At 34.1% G+C, this 22,526-nt stretch overlaps 4 protein-coding genes across 4 annotated transcripts; 2 read left to right on the forward strand and 2 right to left on the reverse strand.

Moving 5' to 3' along the window:
* The first annotated feature begins 966 nt into the window (after positions 1-966).
* LOC108850376 (uncharacterized) lies at positions 967-2,407 on the forward strand. The gene is made up of 2 exons (XM_018623917.1): positions 967-1,421; positions 1,489-2,407. Exons 1-2 carry the CDS (start codon positions 967-969, stop codon positions 2,405-2,407), a joined length of 1,374 nt encoding a protein of 457 aa, XP_018479419.1.
* On the forward strand, positions 2,407-6,405 carry LOC108850377 (uncharacterized). Its single transcript, XM_018623918.1, has one exon. It carries the CDS (start codon positions 2,407-2,409, stop codon positions 6,403-6,405), a length of 3,999 nt encoding a protein of 1,332 aa, XP_018479420.1.
* Positions 6,406-12,989: 6,584 nt separating this feature from the next.
* Positions 12,990-15,991, reverse strand: LOC108849434 (NAC domain-containing protein 35). Its single transcript, XM_018622989.2, has 3 exons — positions 15,560-15,991; positions 14,695-14,963; positions 12,990-13,747 (listed from the first exon to the last, which is right to left on the reverse strand). The coding sequence occupies exons 1-3, from the start codon at positions 15,852-15,854 to the stop codon at positions 13,061-13,063; spliced, it is 1,251 nt and encodes a 416-aa protein (XP_018478491.1). The 5' UTR covers positions 15,855-15,991; the 3' UTR covers positions 12,990-13,060.
* A 5,414-nt stretch (positions 15,992-21,405) lies between these two features.
* Positions 21,406-22,236, reverse strand: LOC108850378 (uncharacterized). Its single transcript, XM_018623919.1, has one exon. The coding sequence runs from the start codon at positions 22,234-22,236 to the stop codon at positions 21,406-21,408; it is 831 nt and encodes a 276-aa protein (XP_018479421.1).
* Between the last annotated feature and the right edge of the window lie 290 nt (positions 22,237-22,526).

Here is a 22,526-nt window from a genome sequence, read left to right on the forward strand (position 1 = left end):
CAGTAAAATAAAAAATTATAAATAAAACATAAACTCTCAAAATGGTACTTATATATATTAACAATCAAAGATGTCAATCATCTTTTAATTTATCAAAACTGACATCATTTTTAGATAAATTTATAAAATTATATGTCGATAACTTTTTGCATACTTTTAATTTGCCGACAATAAAAATGAAAAAAAACTTTTGACAGTCAATATATATACAAGCGAGATTTTGAGAGTTTGTCTAATATTTAAAATAATTTTTACGGAATTTATCCAAAACAATATCATCTTGATAAATTAATGGATAACTAACACGAAAAAGAGTCGATTTCAATATAAACTTTTAGTATCGTGTCTATTCTTTCGCGAACGTTGTAATTATTACATACTGAACTAAACAAATTTTTGAAAATAATACATGAACTTTACGCGTCGGAAATGAAAAGGCACAACACATAAATTCATGTACTATTTTGATTTTTTTCAGTATGATATATGCATTACTATAAAGTTCTTGAATATATAAGCATGATAAATAAAATTCATGTTGAAATAGACCATTTTCCATATTTATATACTCTAGTCTTATGAATATTCATCTGAATGCGATATTCATCTGAATACGATATTATTGGTAGTTCAGTTTGGTTCATTTTACTTTTGATTCTATAAAAGGTTACAATATAGGTCTAATCATTTGTGAAATTTTCCTCTTTTTGACTCCCTTATTTGGGCGATTTTTTCTCTCTCTTTTCTTAACGAGGTTCTCTTCGGTTTAAGGAAAGTAGAGCTTATAACGAGATTTTTTCCTCTTTTTGTGACTACACAAACAGAAAATCTCTACTTTTTGGGGTAAAATCTTGGATCATTAAGTGTTTTTGTTTGAACATTCTAGGGCTTCCGTTCGGCCGCCATAGTGTTCTTGACGAGTAACAAGTCTGTCGTGAGTTCTGGGAAGATTTTCTCGAGTGAAACATGAATCTGAATAAGGTTTTCGAGACGATGTCGCTGGAAGAAGAAGATGTTCCGATCAACCTCCCTGATTTGCCTCAATTCAGTGCAGTTGAGAGCAACAAGTTGAGTATCATCGGCAGGATTTTGAATCCTGAGAGTCAGAGGATGAAGGATCTGATATTGGATATGCCACGAAAGTGGCAAGTGTATGGCAGAGTTCGTGGGGTAGCCTTGTCTCCCACGATGTTTCAGTTCACGTTCAAGTATGAACATGATCTAGAGGAAGTATTAAGGAAGCGTGTTTGGACTTTCAATGAATGGAGTATAGTCATAGATAGATGGTTGGAGAAGCCTCCTGATGACTATTTGAAGTATTTACTGGTGTGGGTTCAGCTCAGGAACATCCCAGTGAATCACTACACTAAGGAGGCTATTGAAGCTTTTGCGGATAATTTGGGTAAGGTGGATATTGTGGCGTTTGATCCAAGCAAAGCTCAAAGCAATGACTATGTCAGAGTTCGCTTTTTTTTTCAATGTGGCCAGACCAGTTAGGAAAGCTAAGGTTTTTAATCTTCCTGGTGGAGACTCAGTGACGATCAGATACGATTTTGAGCGTGTTCAGAAAAGATGCTACCATTGTCAACGGCTTACTCATGAGAAGGACAAGTGCCCTATACTTGTTCAAGAGAGGAGAGACCAAGCAGTTGTGCGTCGACAGAAGGTTCTATTGGAAAAACAGAACAATAAACTGAAGCTCCAACGAGATGATCCACTCTTTGGGGTTCTAAGTGACGAGCAAGTTGGACTGGACTCTGCTACAGGAAGGCGCAAGATTAGCCCTGAGGTTCTTCAGAATATGAGGGAGTACTTGCTTGCGTCGGAAGGGAGTGACAGACGTGTAAGGGAGGAAAGAGTGAAGAAATCAGTCATGGACTTGGTGAATGACCCGATAGGTCAGAGAGATTTTATGAGATTGGAAGCTCCTCCTATCGTCACAAGTGAGGTGAATATTGATAAGGGACCGGTGTTTGATTACTCTTTGAAGAATGTGGAGAATCAGATGTTACGTCGTAAGACAACAGAGAAAAGCAACCACAAGCTTCACGATGATAGGCGAGGCTCTGTTTCGTCTCCGGCTGGAGATGGCAGGAGATTCTTGGACTCTCCTCTTGAATTTTTTGAGTGTTCAACGGGTTTTAGTGCTGGTTGCTCAGGTGCTAACTCTTCCGGGACCTCAAAGATCAAGAGTGGGAAACGCTTTCGTCCACCCAAGAAGATGAGGAAGTTCAGAGCAAAAACTGACGGTGAGGTAAGAGGGGAGGGAAGTGGAACAGATCGGACTGAGACTGATGAGAAGAGTTCAGTAAAGAGAAGAGCAGAGTGTGTGGCAGGGGAGTTCATGAGAGTTGCGCGAAGGTCAAAATTAGAGGTGGTCCCAAATGGGGGACTGCCCAATCAATAATGCGGATACTCAGCTGGAATTGTCGAGGATTGGGACGGTCTCAAGACTCGACAATTCCCCGTCTCAAGGAGATACGTAAAATGTATTTCCCTGAGATATTGTTTTTGATGGAAACGAAACAACAAAAGGATATGGTAGTGGACTTGAAGGTGGTTTTGGGTTATGATAGAGTTGTAGTGGTTGACCCGATTGGTTTGTCAGCTGGGCTGGCAGTAATGTGGAAGAGTGAAGTGAGTGTGGTGGTGAAGTTCGCAAATAAAAATTTGATAGATTGCTGGATTAGTTACAGAGGAGTGTCCCTTTATGTAACATTCGTATACGGTGAGCCAAGTCAGTATGGAAAAAATAGAGTTTGGGAGCGTATCATGCGACTGGGAGCTGGACGTAAAGAGATGTGGGGTTTGGTGGGAGATTTCAACGAAATCCTGCATAATGGTGAGAAGCTTGGGGGAATTCGGAAAGGAGAGGCTTCTTTTCAGGATTTCAAACAGATGCTAGAGATATGTGAGATGAAAGATCTGGAAGGTTTTGGCGATAGCTTCACTTGGGCTGGGATGAGATATAAAAAGTATGTTCAATGCAAGTTGGATCGTTGCTTCGGGAACAAGAAATGGAGAACCACTTTTGCTAAAGCTTCGCAGACTTTTATGGAACGTTTGGGCTCTGATCATAGGCCAGTAATGGTGGACCTAGCTTATGAGAGACTGAGGAGAAGAGGTGGCTTTCGGTTTGATAAGCGTATGGTAGGTAAACATGGAGTGGAGGAGATGATAGAAGAATCGTGGAAAAGAGCTAGAGGTGAGCAAAAGCTCTCGATAATGGCGAGCTTGGGAGCAGTTAGAGGGTCTTTGGGGAGATGGAAAAAAGAGAACAACCTTAACTCTAATGAACGTATGGCAAAGCTTAGAGATGATTTGGAACTCGAAACTTCCTCTCTATCTCCATGTTGGGAGAGGGTTAATGAGTTAAATAGGGAGATTGGTAAAGCTTTTAAGGAGGAGGAAGAATTCTGGTTTCAGAAAAGCAGAGACAAGTGGTTGGTGGTGGGAGACAACAACACGAGTTTCTTTCATGCTTCAGTTAAAGCTAGCAGACAGAAGAACCAGATTACAAAACTGATTGATGATGATGGTTTTGAGGCGTCTACTTTACCTACGATGGGCAAAGTTGCGACAGACTATTTTGCTAAGTTGTTTACCTCCTCTACATCGAACAATTTGGAGGTCTTCTTTAACGGTCTTAATCCGAGAGTCACAGAGACTATGAACCAGAAGCTAATAAAGGAGATAATTGGGGAAGAAGTTCGTGCTGCTGTGTTCTCTATTAATGCATCGAGTGCACCTGGAAGTGATGGCATGAATGGTCTTTTCTTTCAAGAATATTGGATTATTGTGGGGGCTGAGATCACCGAGGAGATAAAGAATTTTTTCATCAATGGAGTCTTTCCTTTGGAGTGGAATCTTACGCAGATATGCCTCATTCCCAAGATCAATAACCCAACTAGGATGGTGGACCTTCGACCTATAAGTTTGTGTTCCGTGATGTACAAGATTGTGGCAAAGGTGCTGGTGGCTCGGTTGAAACCTATTCTGGAATACGTTGTGTCTCCAAATCAGCCTGCTTTCGTTCCTGATAGACTCATTTCTGACAATATCATTATTGCTCATGAGATGGTCCACGGCTTGCGAACTCATGATAGGATTTCAAAGGAATTCATGGCGATCAAGACAGATATGTCGAAAGCATATGATCGCATTGAGTGGAAGTATTTGGAAGGTCTTTTGACGGCTTTAGGCTTCCATGGTATTTTCAGAAATTGGGTTATGCTCTGTGTGCAATCAGTTTCGTATACGGTCCTTATTAATGGTGAGGAGCAAGGTGAGGTTATGCCCCATAGAGGCCTTCGTCAAGGTGACCCTCTGTCACCTTTTCTATTTGACTTATGCACGGAAGGTCTCTCATACCGTTTGAATGAGGCTGAGAGGAGGGGGGAGATCACGGGTATCAAGTTCTCAGAGGAGGGCCCTGCTGTACATCATTTATTTTTCGCTGATGATTCCCTACTCTTGTTAAAAGCAAACGAAGAAGAGTGTGCTGCAGTTTGCAAGATTCTGAGAGACTACGAGGAGGTCTCGGGCCAGATGATCAACTTTCAGAAATCTGTGATCACCTTTGGGAGTAAGGTTAGTGAAGAGATGAAGGAAAAGTTAAAGGAGGCAACAGGGATTGAGAATGAAGGTGGCACTGGGAAGTATCTGGGGTTGCCGGAGTGTTTTAGTGGGTCCAAGGTGGAGATGCTGTATTATATTTATGAGAAGATGACTGCGAGGTTTCAAGGGTGGTATGCTTTCTTTCTTTCGACGGGTGGGAAAGAAGTGTTGTTGAAATCAGTGGCAATGGCAATGCCTGTATTTGCAATGTCTGTTTTTAGGCTCCCAAAGACTACTTGCAAGAACCTTACGAGTGCAATGGCCAACTTTTGGTGGAATGCCCAAGAAGGAAAGAATAAAATGCATTGGGTGTCGTGGGATCGCATGTGTCTAGACAAAGAAGATGGTGGTCTCGGGTTCAAAGACCTAGAGAAATTCAATCAAGCTTTGCTTGCGAAGCAAGGGTGGCGGCTGTGGCGCTTGCTCATGGATCCATCGTCGCTCTGTGCCAGAGTTATCAAGAGTAGATACTATCCATCGGGTGTCTTTTTGGATGCTAAGGTTGGAGTGAGACCTTCTTATGCGTGGAGGAGCATACTTCATGGCCGTGAGTTATTGGTCAAGGGGCTCAGGCGCAATGTAGGATCTGGTGAGAACATCAGTGTATGGGTGGATAAGTGGCTTTTTTATGGAGAACCTATAGCCCCAATGAGAAAACAGACTTTTTTCAACGTAAACTTAAGAGTTTGTGACCTTATCAACCCAATAACAAAATCATGGGACGTGGAGAAGCTAGAGGAGGTGTTTTTTCCATGTGATATAGAGCGGATTCTGAAGACGAGACCGGCTGTGGGAAGAGAGGACTCATATGAGTGGGTTCATACTAAATGGGGTGCGTACTCAGTGAAGTCGGGTTACTGGTTGACGTGTAAGCTTGATAGGTCTGAGGTTAGGCAAAAAGCGCAGTGTATGCCGTCTTTAAATGGCTTGAGAAGTAAGGTTTGGAAGGTTAACACGGCTCCAAAAATTAAGATCTTTATGTGGAAGGCCCTATCAAATGCTCTGGCTGTAGCAGATGAGTGTCTGTCGAGAGGTATGTCTGTTGATCCTAGATGTCAGAACTGTGGGCAGGAGGGTGAGTCCATCAATCATGTCCTCTTTACTTGCCCTGCGGCGCGGGTAGTGTGGGCAACGTCGGACTTACCGTTCCCTAACGGAGGTTTTGAATCTCGGTCTCTGTTTGAGAATTTTCACTACCTCCTTAGCATTGGAAATGATCGCAGGATCCCAAAGGAAGTGAGTGCTGTGTTTCCCTGGATTCTTTGGCTGTTGTGGAAGAATAAAAATACTTTTAAGTTTGAAGGGAAAGAGTATGAGCCAGTGGAGACAGTAGCCAAATGCAGAGAAGAGGCAAGACGATGGTTTGAGGCTATTGCGACGTCAAAAGGTCCAGATGCAGGTAGAACGAAACATGCAAGAGCTGTGAATATGTGGAAAGCTCCTGAACTTGGAAGATTTAAGTGTAACGTTGGAGTGGCTTGGGATCAGAAAACCAGAATGGTGGGAGGAGGTTGGATCGTGAGAAATAATGAAGGAGGTGCCATACTTCATAGCCGTAGAGCTTTCAACGGAGCATCATCTCTTATAGAGGCTAAAAGATTGGGGTTCATTTGGGCTGTGGAAAGTATGATCTCTCACAAAATGCATAAGGTTACTTTTGATGTGGAGTCTTCTGAGTTGGCGGGTGTCGTAAACAAACCGAAAGCTTGGCCTGCTTTTCGTGGGATGGGTGTGGAGTTTGGGGAGGCTCTGAGTAATATTACAGAGTGGGAGGTGTCTGCAGTCTAGAGAAGCTCAAACATAATTGCTTTCTTGATTGCGAGAAGTGTAACAAGGGAGCAGAGGTTTCAGTCTTATGTAGCTCAAGGAAGTCCTCGTTGGTTGAGCAGTGTGGTCGCAGAGGAGAGTTTAGTTGTTTGGGGATTTGGAGTCTTAGGCTCTTTGTCTGTCTCGGGTGGAGATTATGGGATTGTGATCTGATGCTTCTCATTTGTGTTTCGGTGGTGTGTATTGTGGGTCGTATGGTGCTGTCCTCCTTTTGATTTTTCTTGATTTTCTGTTGCTATGTTTTGCTCTGTTTAGAAACCTTTTACTTTCTTTGAGTTAAAAAAAAGATCTAATCATTTGTGACATCCAGTTTACTTCGTTTTATATTCAAAATAAAAATGTAAATTTTAAAGTGAACAATGTAATCCTTTATCCCTTATAAATATTAATTGAGAAATATTGCAATATTTGAGATAATCAGTTGACAATTAAGGTTTTTTAATAGTAAAGATCTGATAACCATCATTTTTGTTTACCTTTTAATTATTAAAAGAAATTAGACAATTATATATTAGCATATAATAACAATTTATATTTTTATATCAATACTATTAAAACAGAAGAACTTTTTATCGACTATGTTTTGAACTATCAAAAAAGTCATAACAATCCAACTATAATAATTTCATTAGTTATTATCATATAATGTTTTTCTAATCTAACAAATATCTATTAATATTTCCATATTTGTAAAATAGAATTAATTTAACTTCCTATTTTTTCTCTTACAACTAACTTAATAATATTTTCAAAATAAGATATTTAAAAAGATATTGTCAAGTATTCTTTTCTAAGATTTTATTATAAAATATATATTTTAATGTCTTTTTATTTAAGATGTAAACATAAATGCTTTTTAATATTTATTTCAAATAATAAAATTCGTAATTAATATTAAATAAATTATTAACAAATATTAATTCTTTCATTATAGAATAAAAAATAATATTCCCATAATGTTTATATTCATAATTAAATTAATACATCAACTAATAAATATAAAGTAACTTAATTAATTTATTAAATATTTTATAAATCATAAAACTAAAGAATAACATACATTCATGAATTTTACCACATACTTCAACGTATTAAAATAAAATATTAAAGTAAGATATATAAAATAAGAAATAATTACATATTTAAATTTGAGTATTAAAACTAATTAGTTATAGTATGACACAGGTTGAAAGAAGTATATTTTATTTATATAATAATAAAATAAATTTTTACCAATATAAAAATTAAAACTATAATTTACAGTTTTAAATATAAGTAAATTAATAATGACGGTTTCATAAATGAATTATCTTATTTTAAACAAATTATATTTATTAATTTTGATTTATGTATCTATAAAAACAATTTTAAATAAAAATACATGTATGAAATTACCTATTTTCAGTAAATAAATTTTTGGAAAAAAACTAAGCCTATATATCCGGGTCGGGTAAACACAAGTATAATTATATTAAGTTATTTTCATAAATAACTGAACGGTTTATATATCTCTTGAACTAAAAAAGAAAAAAACTATAATCAAACTGAAACCGAAATCCAAAAAGAAAAACAATCTAAAACCAAAACCAAAAACCAAACATTGTATTTAAACATATTGATGAATAAAAAGACGGGTTAATAAATTTGTTGACTAAACCAGTCTCAAACATTTAACAAAGAAGATCAATACATATGATGATGACAAAAAAAAATCTTATCCGCTCTTTGAAAGAGCGGGTCAAACTCTAGTCTAATATATTAAAATAGAAGTCATGACTTCTTTCATGTATGATTTTTAGTGTGGATCCTCCCTTAGAAAATCATAACTTTAAATATGTATATTATTTATTCAACTATGCATTTTATTTTAAGCTAACAATAAAAAGTTTAATTAATTAAAACCATTAACTTCCCAATATTTTAGGGATTTCATAAATAAGAGTAACAATATATTGAATCCAACTTATATCTAAATCACATATATATTAAAATTTTGAAAAAATCTGTTAAAAAGATTATAACAGAACTTAATTTTCAAAAATTATATGTAAATATTTTAACTAATTTCGTGATTAGTTTTGAAATATTATTATACACTAATATATTCAGTTATTGTTTACAAAATGAAAAACAAATATTTTATCTTATTTTATCAATTATATTAAAAGAAAATTATTATGTTGATTTAAATATTTTAAAAATATATTAATTTTCAAAAAAATGTATGTAAATATTTCACTAATTTCGTAATTATCGATAAATATTATTTTGAATTAATATATATGTGCAATTATTATTTACAAAATTTTAAATAAAATTCTATCATACAATTATCTATTTTATAATCATAATTAATTATGTTAAAATGAAGTTATTATACTGAACTACATATGATAAAGTTATATTAAATTTATAGATTATAAATTTTATTTTCATACATATAAAATATTTATGTTAAAAATATAATATGATGACAAACTACAATACATGTATAAAAGTCAATATATAACTATAGATGAGAGTTTGAAACAATCTATTTGATGAAAACAACTATAGTCCAATGTTATTATGTTTGAAAAGCATTAAATTTACACAACATATATGTGATTACTATAATATATACCAATTCAGAACCGAAAGCAAAATGTTTATATAACTATAGACGAAAACAAACACCTGCGCGGTTGCGCGGATCTAGATCTAGTATATATTAAAAGAATGATTAAGCTCCAGAGATGTTCTCAAAAATTAAAGCTGGTAATTACAAAAAAATAACTAATAGAAAATTGACATATTGCATAAAAACCTCTCACAACTTTAACAAATGCTCTTTTGTGAGAAACAGCTCTCACTTTCTCTCCACTATTTTCTTGTTTTTTTTCTATTTAAAAACTAATGAACATTTTTCAGAGTTCAACCATTGCTGCTGACCTTAGGGCATTAAAATAACAAGAATAGTACCTTACTAATATTTTTATTATTATTTTTGTTCATAATTTAGTTATTAATTATTTTAAAAAATTAAAACAAAAGCAACCCACAAAATAATGTCATATGTACTCACAGTTTCTTTAGAAAGACAAGAAACTTTTCCCGATTCTTGCTGTCTTTCTATTTTTCTCCTTTCTCTTTCTTTCTTTTTAAGCTTTTAATATTTTAAAATTTGCTAGAGACGGCTGAATTTTAACCGCTGCGAGTGCCCTTATATTTTGAATTTTTAAAAATGATTATAGATTATAAAAATTATTAAAAATTTCACATTGAAAATTTGGTGAATAATTAATTTATTATAACAAAATGCAATGACAATAAGATCATATGAATATAAAATCTCATTTAATAGATATTCAGAATATATATATATATATATATATATATATATATTTTTTGAATTCAAAAATATACCATATAAAATACATAAATATGTTAATTTATAGAAATTTGCATTGAAAAGATATTGAGACCTTAATATTTTAATATCAAAATTTTTGTTAAATTTTTTAAAACAATTAAAAATTTCTAAAACTATTAAAAATCTCACACTGAAATTTTGTAATTAATGGATTATTTTTTTTGTTAGAGCAAACAAATGTTTATAAAACTATATGAATAGGAACCTTCAATTAATGTATATTCATATGTATGTGTGTGTGTGTGTGTGTGTGTGTGTGTGTGTGTGTGTGTGTGTTAATCCTATTTAAATTTAATTATATACCATATAAATATATATAAAATGATTGTTTTGATTCATTTACCAATAAATATTGTTGTAAATAAGAGTGTTTGTTTGTTGACAAAAAAAAGAGTGTTTGTTTTGATTTATGTGTTTACTCCAATTTAGTTATATACATGACAGTTATTCGATTTTCATTTATTCAATATACACTATTTAATAATATGTAAATGAACACAAAATAAGTAATATATGTAAAAATAATTTGAATACATGATCTTCGTTAAGACGCGGATCTTAGCCTAATACATATTCTATATGTATATAACATGATTATATCTATATTTTGTGATATATAGTGAATTTTGGTTTAGTCCAAGACCTCTAACACACAGCCCAGCCCTACCGGAATATGACGGGATGAAATGTCTGGTCCAGTTAAGAGTACTGGAGTTTTTCAACCTGGGAGTAATGGGTGCTTCATGGTCTGATGGGTTCAAATTCATCGGTTGCGCTTTGGTTGCGGGAGTTTGTGGATGTGAGTGGTTATGGCTTCTAACATTTTAACCGATTTGTATGACTGGTACAACGGTTAAAAGTTAGTGTATTTATGACTCGTTGAATATGAAATTCTGCAACGGTTAAAAAGAATTATTAATATTAACATATTGTAACATTATTTATCAATATTAACATATTGTAACATTATAAAATATAAAAATACTATTATGATAAAATATAATAATTATGGATGTAATATGATTAATAATAATAATAATAATAATAATATTGAAATAATTTTGATAAATTCGTTTTAAGGATTTCTATTAAACATTTAAAAGAATATTTTGTTTGTTTATATATGTATATATCTTTATATATGTTTATATATTAAATTTTGAAAATTATAATGAATAGTCTTAGTTTAAAGTTTTTATAAAACAAATAATGATATTATTTGTGAATTTAAATTGAAATATAAAATGTGTAAATATTTTTATTTATAATATTTCCATTTTAAATTTTTAATTTAAAAATTTAAAGTATTTTAGAAAATAATTTTATATTTATGTATCCATCCGTAAATTCTGGTTGAAATCAGTTTTTGATTTTAATAAGTTAGGAGCGGTCTGAAATAATTTGTATTGTTTTTGTTATTATTTCAAAATGCCAATAATCATACTAACCACAAAAGTTACGTTTACGGATGGTAGCCGAGATACGACTATACTCTTAGTCCAAGATGCTAAAACACAGCCCGGCTTTACCGGAATACGTAGTAATGAAATGTCTTGCCCAGTTAAGAGTAATGGGCTTTTGCAACCTGGGAGTAATGGGTGCTGTGAGATTTGGAAGTAATGATCATACTTTAGAAGCTAATACAGGAAATAATTTTCTTAAGTTTACATTATTTCTTGGTAATCATGTTAAAAGGGTTACATTTTCCTTTTCTTTTACAAAGTCGAGAGGCAAACGAAACTATTTGTCTTTAAACACTGGGAGAAAAAACGCTTTTGGATTAACTACGTGCTAGAAGTATCAAAACAATAATACTCTATAAAACTTCATTGGGATAGATTAAACGAACATATATACAGAGCTTTTTCTTGAAGTGCAAGACATAAAGAAATGGAAAACAATTTAAGATATCAGAGAGTTGCAGAAAATGGTACCTTCCAACGTAGCTCCTCTTAATCTCATTGCACACATTTTTTATCCATCATTACACACATTTATATACGAATCTATCTTGCTAATCAATTGTGGATTTGGGACTTATCGATGAGTCATAATATTCGGTGTGAATCCTCCAAAACTATTATCAACCAGTGGTCATAAGTTAAATGCTTAATTTTTTACTCTAGTTGGTGAGGTGTTGGCGACAATTTTTTGATGAAAAACTGATAAACGAAACATTTCTAGCTATATAATTCACAACGTTTGTTACTCGCATAACTATTTTTCTTTTGAACAAACTCGCATTACTATTTGAACAACATCAATGCATGCATCAAACAAATATCTAAAATAAAATGCACATGATATATTTGAACAAGGGTTAGAAGCCAAATTAAGATACATTTTATTACTAGTCGTGGACTGACATTTAAGCTAGTATCCAAATCTTGTGGAAAAGTTCAACATAGTTGTTATTTAAAACTTATGGTCTTTTTACATTGCATTCCCTACGTTTTTATTTTGTCAAAACCCTAAGTCTTACGTACGTAGACAAAATTAACTAGCCAGCGTCTTTTTATAGTTTGTCACCATTTATTGAATTATTATGAGTTAGTATAAATAAAGTCGCACTAATCAGGATTAACAACTGGGATCTAATTTGTGTTAGTCAAAACATATTAGAAGAAGAAAAATTGGATCTAGTGTGGACGACAATGCCAAATGAATTTAAATAATTGGTAAGTTTAAGACACAAAATATCAGACTCTTCTTATCAGTTGTGATTTCAGAAAAATATACTGAAAACCAAATACCATTCAATTTGTTGAAACATATTTTATGAATTTGTGATTTTCATTAGTGTGATCTTGTTGTGATCTTGTTAGTACATGAAAAAACAGAATCGAACAGGTTTAATTATTTTTTGTTTGGTTCGACTTTGAGATCAAAATATTTAGCATCATTTGGTTAAAAACGGTGTTAAACCGGACGGATATATACCTCAGTCGTAGTTTATAGGATCCTAGTTTTTATTATATACCAATGAATTAAATAGAAGTTCCAAATATAAATTACTTATAAAATGGATATATGTAGAAAATCAGTTTCATTACATAAATTGCAGTAACCAATCATAGTTTATAGCTATAACTAAATTGTTTAATTATATAATGAATATATAAAGATATATAAATTCTTAGCAAAAAAAAGATATATAATGAGCAGCATTATGAAGTTACTGGTAATACTTAAGAGCTAATTAAATCACTTGAAAGGAGTATCAGTATAATGATCTTTGTTTCCATGGTCAGGTACTAGTGGATTCCACATATCCCACAAGGGATTGTTTGGAATCGTCCCTGCAGGGATCATGTTCATGGCCAACGCCGCCTGAGTTTGAGGCGTTAGCGCCGCTGTTGTCGCCGCAGCCACCAGTTGCAACGCGTTTGCGTTTGCGCTTAGTTGTTGATTATGAAACTGTTGAGCAATTTGATAGTATTGGTGATTGATATTAACTCCATCAGATATTTGGTAGTTAACGAGTCTCTGAAGATCATCAACAATTGCGGTCTCGTCATCTTCTTGATTAGTTGTAGAGACAATAGGTGTGTTGCTTGCACCATAAGGCATTGGACGATAGATGTTCTGATTGGCTAAGGCTATGGTGACGTCAGAATTACTGTTTGTGGTGGTTGTGGTGCTACCGTCGCCAGAATATTCGGTTGAGAGCTTGTCGAGATTGTTGCTGATGTTGTTGTTGCTGTTGTTGTTAAGGTTGTTGTCGGAATGATTAGAGGAAGATGAATGGTGTTGTTGTTGTTGTCTTAAGGCCAAGCGGGATGATGATGATGCTGAGTTATGATTATGATGTCTTGTGGATAGAGAACGTGGCAAGGATGGATGATCTTCTACTCCTGGCCTTTTGTACACTCGGCACAATGATATCTCAGCCTATATATATACATACATGTGCACAGTGATCAGACATGAGATATATATCAGTAAATAACGTGTACAATTAGAATAAATATGATGATGTCATTGGTAAAGTACTATTATTTGACGTGGATAGGATATATATTACACTGATCACAATTTTCAATTGGAGATTTAAGAATTGATTTATACATTTTTCTACTTAGTCATGTATTTTAACAGTACAGTACATAGTTGGATGTGTGTAAAACATACACATTTTAGATTTGTACACTTATGTCAAGCTTGGTGTTTTTAGATCTAATAAGAACTAATACGTACACAAATGTAATGCATTCAAATGGTGACATCTTAATATACGAATATACCAAAAACAATGTATTTATCAGCCAGTGAAAAAATTACCTTTTAAAATTTGGTGTTTCCGTATATCGTAATCATTCATAACTTCTATACATAATTTATTTATACAAATAACAATACCGTTGTATTGTACATTCATATAAATTCCACAAGAATTTCAAAAAAAAAGTGTCAGGCATGTTAAATATAAAGTCATGAATGTGAGAAAGAGCAGGGAACAATGTGATGAATTCTAAGAACACTAACTAAGGCTCTGCAAAAACAATGTGATACATGTGAGTATAGACATGTAAGTAGCTATCTTATTAATGCCTTCTACTATGCATATGGGCCATGGCTAGAAATTTAAAGAGTTCATGCGTATGGCATGAACATGTTCAGGATTTAAGCGCAAACGCCGCCTTGCATTTAATTAGAGTTCCGTCACGAGCATTTTAAATCTTATAAAACGAATAATAAGTAAACTAATCATATAAGAAAATAAATAAAATTCAAACAATCTAGGGATTTTTAATTTCAATTTGTAAGGCACCAACTAGCTAGGGTTATACCTATGTCTATATGGGTTACATATAAAAGAGACTTTATTGAATATGTACCTTTTGGTATTTCTCGGTTTCATGGTGAGGGAGACGATACTCGTTCATAATCCAACTGGTACGAGTGCCTTTAGGGGCTTTACCGGAGTAGAAAACTAGGGTTTTCTTTAATCCAATCGGCCGAGAAGTCTCCGATCTGATCATCCGATCAGCTCCAGTTGCTTTCCAATACCCTGAAGTCGTTACTCGATTTGGTCTATCTCCATTTCTATACTTACGATCTCTTGGCACATAGAAGTACCACTCTTTCTCACCTATCGCCGCCATAGCTGCATATACATACACATACCTATCAACAACCATATATAATCAAGCCCTTTGTCCAAAAAAAAACAACCATATATAATCTTATGATAACACCAAAAAGCAAGACTTATATTTATATACACACTATCATGTGAATATCTTATGAATTCTTAATTGAGATAAAATGAAATATGCATAGGTTTGAGAACTGAAGTAACGGTTGATTCTTCGGAGTTCCATTGAAATATACAAAACACCGTCATTCTTTTTTTTGTGTTAAAATTTTCGTTATTCCAAAATGAAAATAAAGAGGAAATATTGAAATATATTTAGAATATGGGAGATTTACACAGATGTAGTCTGTAAGAAGTTTATATAGGTTAGTTCCAAAAAAAAAAGAAGTTTATATAGGTTAGTTCAAAAAAGAAGAAGTTTATATAGGTTAGTTCAGAAAAGAAGAAGTTTATATAGGTTTAAGAAAAGAACTAGAGAGAGAGTGAGGAGAATCTCTAGATCTTAATAAATTTTGTATATGTTTATATTCAGTATATATAGTAAAATTTCAAATAGTTTGACGGTTTCTTTGTGTATAATTTATACATATCAAATGTACACTTACCTGGAAGTTCCCAAGGATCGTAGCGATAAAGATCGAGGAAAGTGATGAGTTCTACATTGAAGCGTTTGCCTTCTACTTTCCGGCGAAGATAAAATTCTATAAGTTCTTCTTCGGTGGGATGGAATCGGAATCCAGGCATGACCATGTCATGATCATGATCATCAGCTTCATCATCATTTCGAGCACGACTCTCGTGGCCGCCTCCATGAGTATCCTCTTCTATATCTTTTTCATTGTTGTTGTTGACTTGGTTACTCATTGTGGTGAGGCTTGTTGTGGATGATACAATTGCCATGTAAGAAGATACTATATGAGTATATGTGTATGCATGTGGATTAAGATAAGATGAAAAAAAGGATTAAGGGTTTGTTGGTTTTTATACTAAACAAGGGAAGGGAATAAGAAAGATGAAATTGAGTGGTGTTGGATAGAGATAAGAGGAGGAGAAGAAGAAATGAAGATTATATAGGAGTGAAACGTTGTCGTTTTAAGGAGATGAAACCAAACTAGAATAAGACAGAGAGAGGAGGAGAGTTAAGGAGGGGATAAAGACTTGTCAAATTGACGACAGGGTGTCCACGGTTTTGTTTTCTTAGCCGTGCCTTTAGACCTTTCTCTCACTCTCCATTTCTAGTTTTTTTTTTGTTATCATAAAAACAAATATCCAATCAAATTTTTATGTTAAACAATCTAATAGTTTAACAAGTCTTGTATAATAATGTATTAAGAAATAAAATCGTACACGCATAACCACATAAAAGATTCATTTTGGTAGATGACTTAATCTTCACTCTCTGTTTACTTATGTATTTGTAGGTATTGTTGTAAAAAGAAACTCTCTTTAAAAAAATATATATATAACTAAGATGATTCTCAATGTAAGCAAAACACTCATCCTGTTTCACTTTGTTACACAAAAAATTCATTTGCTTTTTTTAAATATAATTATTCTTATTTTCAGTTTAATATTAATTGTAAATTACATTGGTTTTATAAATTATCTTATGTATTTTATATATCACTCTATCTGTTTAATAATAAATGTGATTCTATTTTTTTTTCCTTATTACACAAAAATGTTACTTTACAATTCCAATGCACATTATACTTATTTTCAGATAAAACTTGATTGCAAACTGTATTAATTTTATAAATAATTTTATTTATCTCAAACACTATTTAAAAATGTGTAGTTAATAACAATTTACATATATTTCTGTTATTTTTTAATCAGTGTAAAAAATGTTAAACTGACACTTATTCAGAAATGGAGGGAATATTAGTTAAATAAATATAATTAATAAAATCATAAATATATTTCAATTATTTTCTAAATTTGTATGAAAAGTGTAAGTTCCACTTAATGTAAATTTCCATTGCTATTAAAGAAGAAAACAAAAATGTAAAGGATACATAATAAGTCATTGTTAGAGCTCGGATGTTAAAATAAAACGATAGCAAGTTTGAATTATTCTTGTTATTTTACTCATTAAATAAACCCCAGAATTCTGATTGGTGGCCTATATTACTAATAAAATAATAATATTATGTATGATTATTACTATTCATTATGTCACTCGTTATAAATATATTTACGTGTTTTTCATTTGCTTCACGAACGTTCTTTTATTATTGTTTTCCATTTCATTTTAAATGATATTTTTGGCCCACCATACCTTCGCTATAAATTATCTTAACAATTATGAATATGAAACAAACCCTCCATGTTTTTTTTGTCAATACTCTCCATGTTTCTAAAGTTAGAAATAAGCTGTACTTACACTTCATAAATCAGAAGCCTATACCAATTCTTCAAAAGTTGTATATATATTACCATCTATTTTATTGATAATTTCTTTAAAAAGTTAGCTTTAAAGTTAAGATATTGCTATCGGCTGTCATTATAAACCGTTTTAAATATTGGTTTATACCTTTTTTTTTTGCTAAATGGTTTATACCTTTTCTAAATTGTTTTTCTGTTGCTGATGTAGAAAGTAGAAACTATATATAATAGTTAAATTTAAAATGGAAAAATGACTGAAAATATCAAGTTAAATCATAAGTTTTTATAAAAAAAAATATCAAGTTAAATGAGGAATGAATGAAAGGGATCGTAGAGGTGGTAGTGGGGGATTCTACGAAACAAGAGTGGGGTTTTTCGGAACCTTACTCTACGTTTATTTATTGATTTAATCTACTGTTTTCAATTCGAAAGAAATCCCTGAATGCATGCATCAGAACACATCTCATAAGCCTAGTATTAATAGACCTTTGTATTTGGATTTTGCATACCAAAACAAAAAAAAATCCATTAGGCCATCAGGATATTATTATTATTTTGGATTAGATATATATGTAATTAACTTTTAATTGTTACCGAGGTCAATGAAAATTGCACCATTTGTGCTCGTCAATTGTTATAGCCAAGTTGTAAAAGTTTGGCTAAATCAGTCATAACATGAAAAGGAAAAAGATTCAAGCGAGTTCGAGAACAAGAAATTTAAGGATTTGAAAGAGGTTTAATATGATACTAGAGCTGGTTAAGTAATTATAAACTTAAAAGTCTTATGCACTCACTTTCAGAAGTCTTGTCCTAACTAAAATCAGACACTTTTCGTCGATAATCAAATTTGTTTTCCTCAAGATAGAATTTCATTGGATTTGGTTACCCATCAACACAATCTCATTGGTCATCAAATCTTGTAGTTAGGTGACATGATTTACGTTTACAAGAAATAATTGAATCCGAGTTTCTTTCTAAATCGTTATAATAGTCACATTCTTATAATTAGTGACCATTAATTCCTTCATCGCAATTATTCTAATATTTCTTTTTCAAAAAAAAAATAAAAAAATTATTCTAATATTTTTTAAACATAAGTTGTGATGTATCTTCCAGTGACATGGACCGACCTCCATTTTCAAATCGTTTGCTCTATCAAGATTTGGATCGTATCCTTCACATTCTTGTGTTCTAAATTTCCATCACTAACGAAAACATAATGTTGATTTGGTTACCGATCAATACAATCTCATTGGTCATCATCAAATTTGTAAAAAAGGTAGTATATTTTGTTATAATCATATAAGTATTACTGGGAACCTTTTCTGACACTAATAAATCTTGAACCGTTAGTTTTTTATTTTTTTTCACCAACTTCATTCTTAAATTAATATATTATTAGTCTTAACTTTTATTATGGACCCTTCCTTGCAATTATTTATCAACGATGTATCAAGTTACATAGCTGGACCGACCTTTGTTATCTAGTAGTATCCTTCACATTCAAATTTTCTCTTACTAGAATGTTGTAGTAAGAACAGACTTTTTCAGCTTTAAAATTAAAATAATAATTAATTTATAGTTAGCCTGTGATTGGTTATTTGGATTCTGGTCTTATGTACGTAGTTGGAAAATATCTACAACAGTTACTATTTTTGCATCATATGCCTTTTTGGTAAGCTGTTTCTTCACAGGTGCTCAGATAAAGTATTTTAAATATTCAGTGATCGTTGGAAAATGCATATAAATAAATAGTATTATCTAGTAATTAACCTGTTAAACACCTATTTTTCAGACATAAATACTTCATTTTTTTAATTCAAATTCTCTGTAGTAGCTTTACTTTGATACATCAAATGTTTTAAGTTATAACTAAGATTTTTTATACATATATATGCATAAAATAATTGGTTAACTAATTCATAACAATCCATGGACGGAAAGTGTAACGCCCCGACCGCCCACGGCTAATGGGCCATCCACGCCCGCTCTCTCGGCCCGTGGGCCCATTCCATCCGACGGTCGGTCGTTAATTTTCCAAGGCTCGAAATCATTATTTACTGACCCTGCAATCACCACCCGACCTTTCCCCGTGCTTTGGCCTCATTCGCACGCTATCGCGAATCACTTCCCGAGAGGTCACCCATCTTTGCACTACTCCAGCTCAAGCACGCTTAACTCTGGAGTTCTTTCAGGATGTGCTCCGGAAAAGGTAAGTCAACTTTGGTGATATAGGTAGTCAAATCAATTCTCTTAAGCTTTTTCACATATCACAACTCGGGATGTTACAATTCACCCCCTCTCAAAAAACGCAACGTCCTCGTTGCGCTCCACGACATGTCTCAAGACGCCTCTCAGGTCAGAACTGAGATAGCTAACCAGCTCTGATACCAAATTGTAACACCCGGTTCATCCTCACTCGATACTGGCATGTTACCAAACCACAATTGTGTCTCAAAATCCGAAAAAAATCTCAAAGTCGAATTTCATATAAATAACGAAATAAATCCATAAATCCAATAACTCATATACTGAAATAATCGCTGAAAATAATAAAATATAAGTTTGAGAATAAAACAAATGAAAACGCCTAGAAACACCAGCTGTCCGATCAGTCTCCTACTCGTCTGTCTCACCTGAAAGGGAGGAAAAAATGAGGGATGAGTAACAGGGGAGTCACTCAGTGAGGTATGGGATGTTAAGCCCGAATTTCATTGACTTAGACAGAACACTCTGAATAAATATAATTTAATCTAAACATGTGACAAGCACGGCACCTAAAGTACCCATAAATCAAACAATGGTTCTAGCGGGATACACACCCGCTGCCCAATAAAAGGCCAAAAACTCCGCCGACAAAGTGCTCGGTAACACACGCCCGTAGACGATTTATCGACCTCGAAGCCTTGGCACAACAGGTCGACTAAGCTGTGCCGCAGCACCTCCACATCACATCATCAAATCATCAAATCCACTGGTCTCCGGCCGGCACACAGAATTACGTCTCCGTGGTCGGCTAACATCCAAATCATCTCAATATACTATTTAAATAATTAATAATCAATTACAAAAGACAAGCATTGTTGAACCATCTAGCACCCTAGTTCCGGTTTAAGCAGAGAACCTACATAGCTAAACAAGGAAAGACTGACTCAATTCACACAGACTGAACACATCAAAACTAAACTATACTTATTCAAAGTCCTAGGTCGTGTACGAGAAATTACGAGAATAGCCCTCACCTTAGCAACTGGCTGGAAGGAACAACGGAAGATGGTCAACCGAGATCAACTGCAACACGAAGGTTAACGACTTTTCAGGATCTCAGGAAATAAAGTTTCCATAAATGGAAACTTTCCTAAAATAGAAACTTTCCTAAAATAGCGGGTTTCCTAAAATAGAATTCTCTAAATAGATTCCTATAACTAAAAAATATGGAGGCGACAAACTTACTAGAAAAACCGCTGGAAACTCGATCGGAAATCTCGCCGAAAGCTTGCCCGGAAATCCCACCGGAAAAAAATTCACTAGTGACTGATCGTTGAATAGTTCAACAACTTGTCACGCGCAAAGAATACTTTAACTTGATGAGAAAAAGGAGAAGGGATGGAGCTTCTTATATAAGGCAAGGGAAGAGAGGTAAGTTTCATCAACTTTCAATGTGAGACAAAGGTAAAAAAAAAGGGTTTTGGGTTTTTAATTGTAAAATGAGAAACAAATGGGCTTTGCCCTAGATTAGGGTCGTTACAATTCTTCCCCACTAATAAGGAATTCGTCCCCGAATTCAAATACTGAGCTGAGAAAGGGAACAGATGTCTTCAACATGACTTAACTTTTTTTTAGAAAAGATTCTCTACTAGTTACACTCCAAACTATGCGGTCCTCCATATCAAATAAGGTGAATGCTCTCACACTAAACTGTCAGTGATCTTAAACACTTTTCTTTTCTTCTAAAAACACATGATAAACACAAAGGACATCATCCAAAAGCATTAATTATCAAATTGAAAAGATGCGTACCATCAGTCGGCTTAACTCTCTCGCAGCCTCCTACTGGAAATACTCATGGATCGGTGGCTTGACGCTTAGGCGGTGGTGGAAGTGTGGCATGTCCCCTCGTCGGACACTCTCTCGAAATATGGTCCGGCTGATTACAGTTGTAACAATTCATGTTTATTGCTGCTGGTGCTGCAATATGTCCAGCGGAAGTCGCATCAACTGGTCTAACCCGACAAAACTTCGCAATGTGGCCAAACCTCCCACACTCAAAACACTTGGCACATTCTCCCATATGATGACGATGACAACGAGAACAATACGGTGCCTCTGACTGATCCCCGGTCCTCCTCTGAGACTCTGTAGTCCTCTCAGGTTTAGGCTGAGCAGATTTGAGAAGTTTCTGCTCCTCTATCCAACATGCTTCCTGTTCAACTGCTTTTTCCACCAAGTCTCCCAATCTGTAGTAAGTGACGATATTACACCTGTTGCGAATCTCCAAACGCATCCCATCCAAAAACTTCCTGATCAACTCATCTTCAGGAATACCACCTCCAACAAACCTGCGAAGCTGGTTGAACTTAACCTCATACTGCTTGATCGACAAGTCACCCTGGCTCACATGCTCGAAGTCCCTCTTCTTTCTATCCATAGCTTGTTTCGGAAAGTACTTCTTATCAAACTCCTCGATAAAATCTTCAAAAGTGAGAATGTCAGGCCCATGATTCAATCGCACTCCCTCCCAATATACCAATGCATCTCCACGCAAGTACTGCATAGCCAGTCTAAGCTTAAATTCTGGGGGACAATCAATGTTCTCCAGCTTCCGTTGTAGACTCAGTTTCCAATCATAAGCAGCTGTAGGATCCACTGTTCCTACAAAATGCTCCATACCCATGTTCTTCATCATACTGGTGAGTCGTAATACCTCTCATCATGAGCTGGATAAACCTGTGGTAATGGCGGTGGAGGTGGTAGAATATGCTGGCCTGGAACCTGCTGCAATGGTACCTGAGGAATCTGCGCTGTTGGAACCTACTGCAATGGTATCTGAGGAATCTGCACTGCTGGAACCTGCTGCGCTGGGACCTGCTGCGCTGGAACCTGCTGCACTGGGACCTGCTGCGCTGGGACCTGTTGCACTAGGATCTGCTGTGGTGGAACCTGAGCGGCAGCCAACTGGCGAGC

Source organism: Raphanus sativus, chromosome 4 (assembly GCF_000801105.2).
Source record: "Raphanus sativus cultivar WK10039 chromosome 4, ASM80110v3, whole genome shotgun sequence".
NCBI lineage: Eukaryota > Viridiplantae > Streptophyta > Magnoliopsida > Brassicales > Brassicaceae > Raphanus > Raphanus sativus.

Excerpts from the sequence above, each read along its gene's own strand:
- LOC108850376 (XM_018623917.1), top strand. The coding sequence starts at position 967 with ATGAATCTGAATAAGGTTTTCGAGACGATGTCGCTGGAAGAAGAAGAT. Across the intron at positions 1,422-1,488 it reads GGTAAGGTGGATATTGTGGC|ACCAGTTAGGAAAGCTAAGG; the intron begins GTTTGATCCAAG and ends CAATGTGGCCAG.
- LOC108849434 (XM_018622989.2), bottom strand. The coding sequence starts at position 15,854 with ATGGCAATTGTATCATCCACAACAAGCCTCACCACAATGAGTAACCAA. Across the intron at positions 14,964-15,559 it reads CGATCCTTGGGAACTTCCAG|CTATGGCGGCGATAGGTGAG; the intron begins GTAAGTGTACAT and ends ATGTATATGCAG. Across the intron at positions 13,748-14,694 it reads AAACCGAGAAATACCAAAAG|GCTGAGATATCATTGTGCCG; the intron begins GTACATATTCAA and ends GTATATATATAG.
- LOC108850378 (XM_018623919.1), bottom strand. The coding sequence starts at position 22,236 with ATGGGTATGGAGCATTTTGTAGGAACAGTGGATCCTACAGCTGCTTAT.
- LOC108850377 (XM_018623918.1), top strand. The coding sequence starts at position 2,407 with ATGCGGATACTCAGCTGGAATTGTCGAGGATTGGGACGGTCTCAAGAC.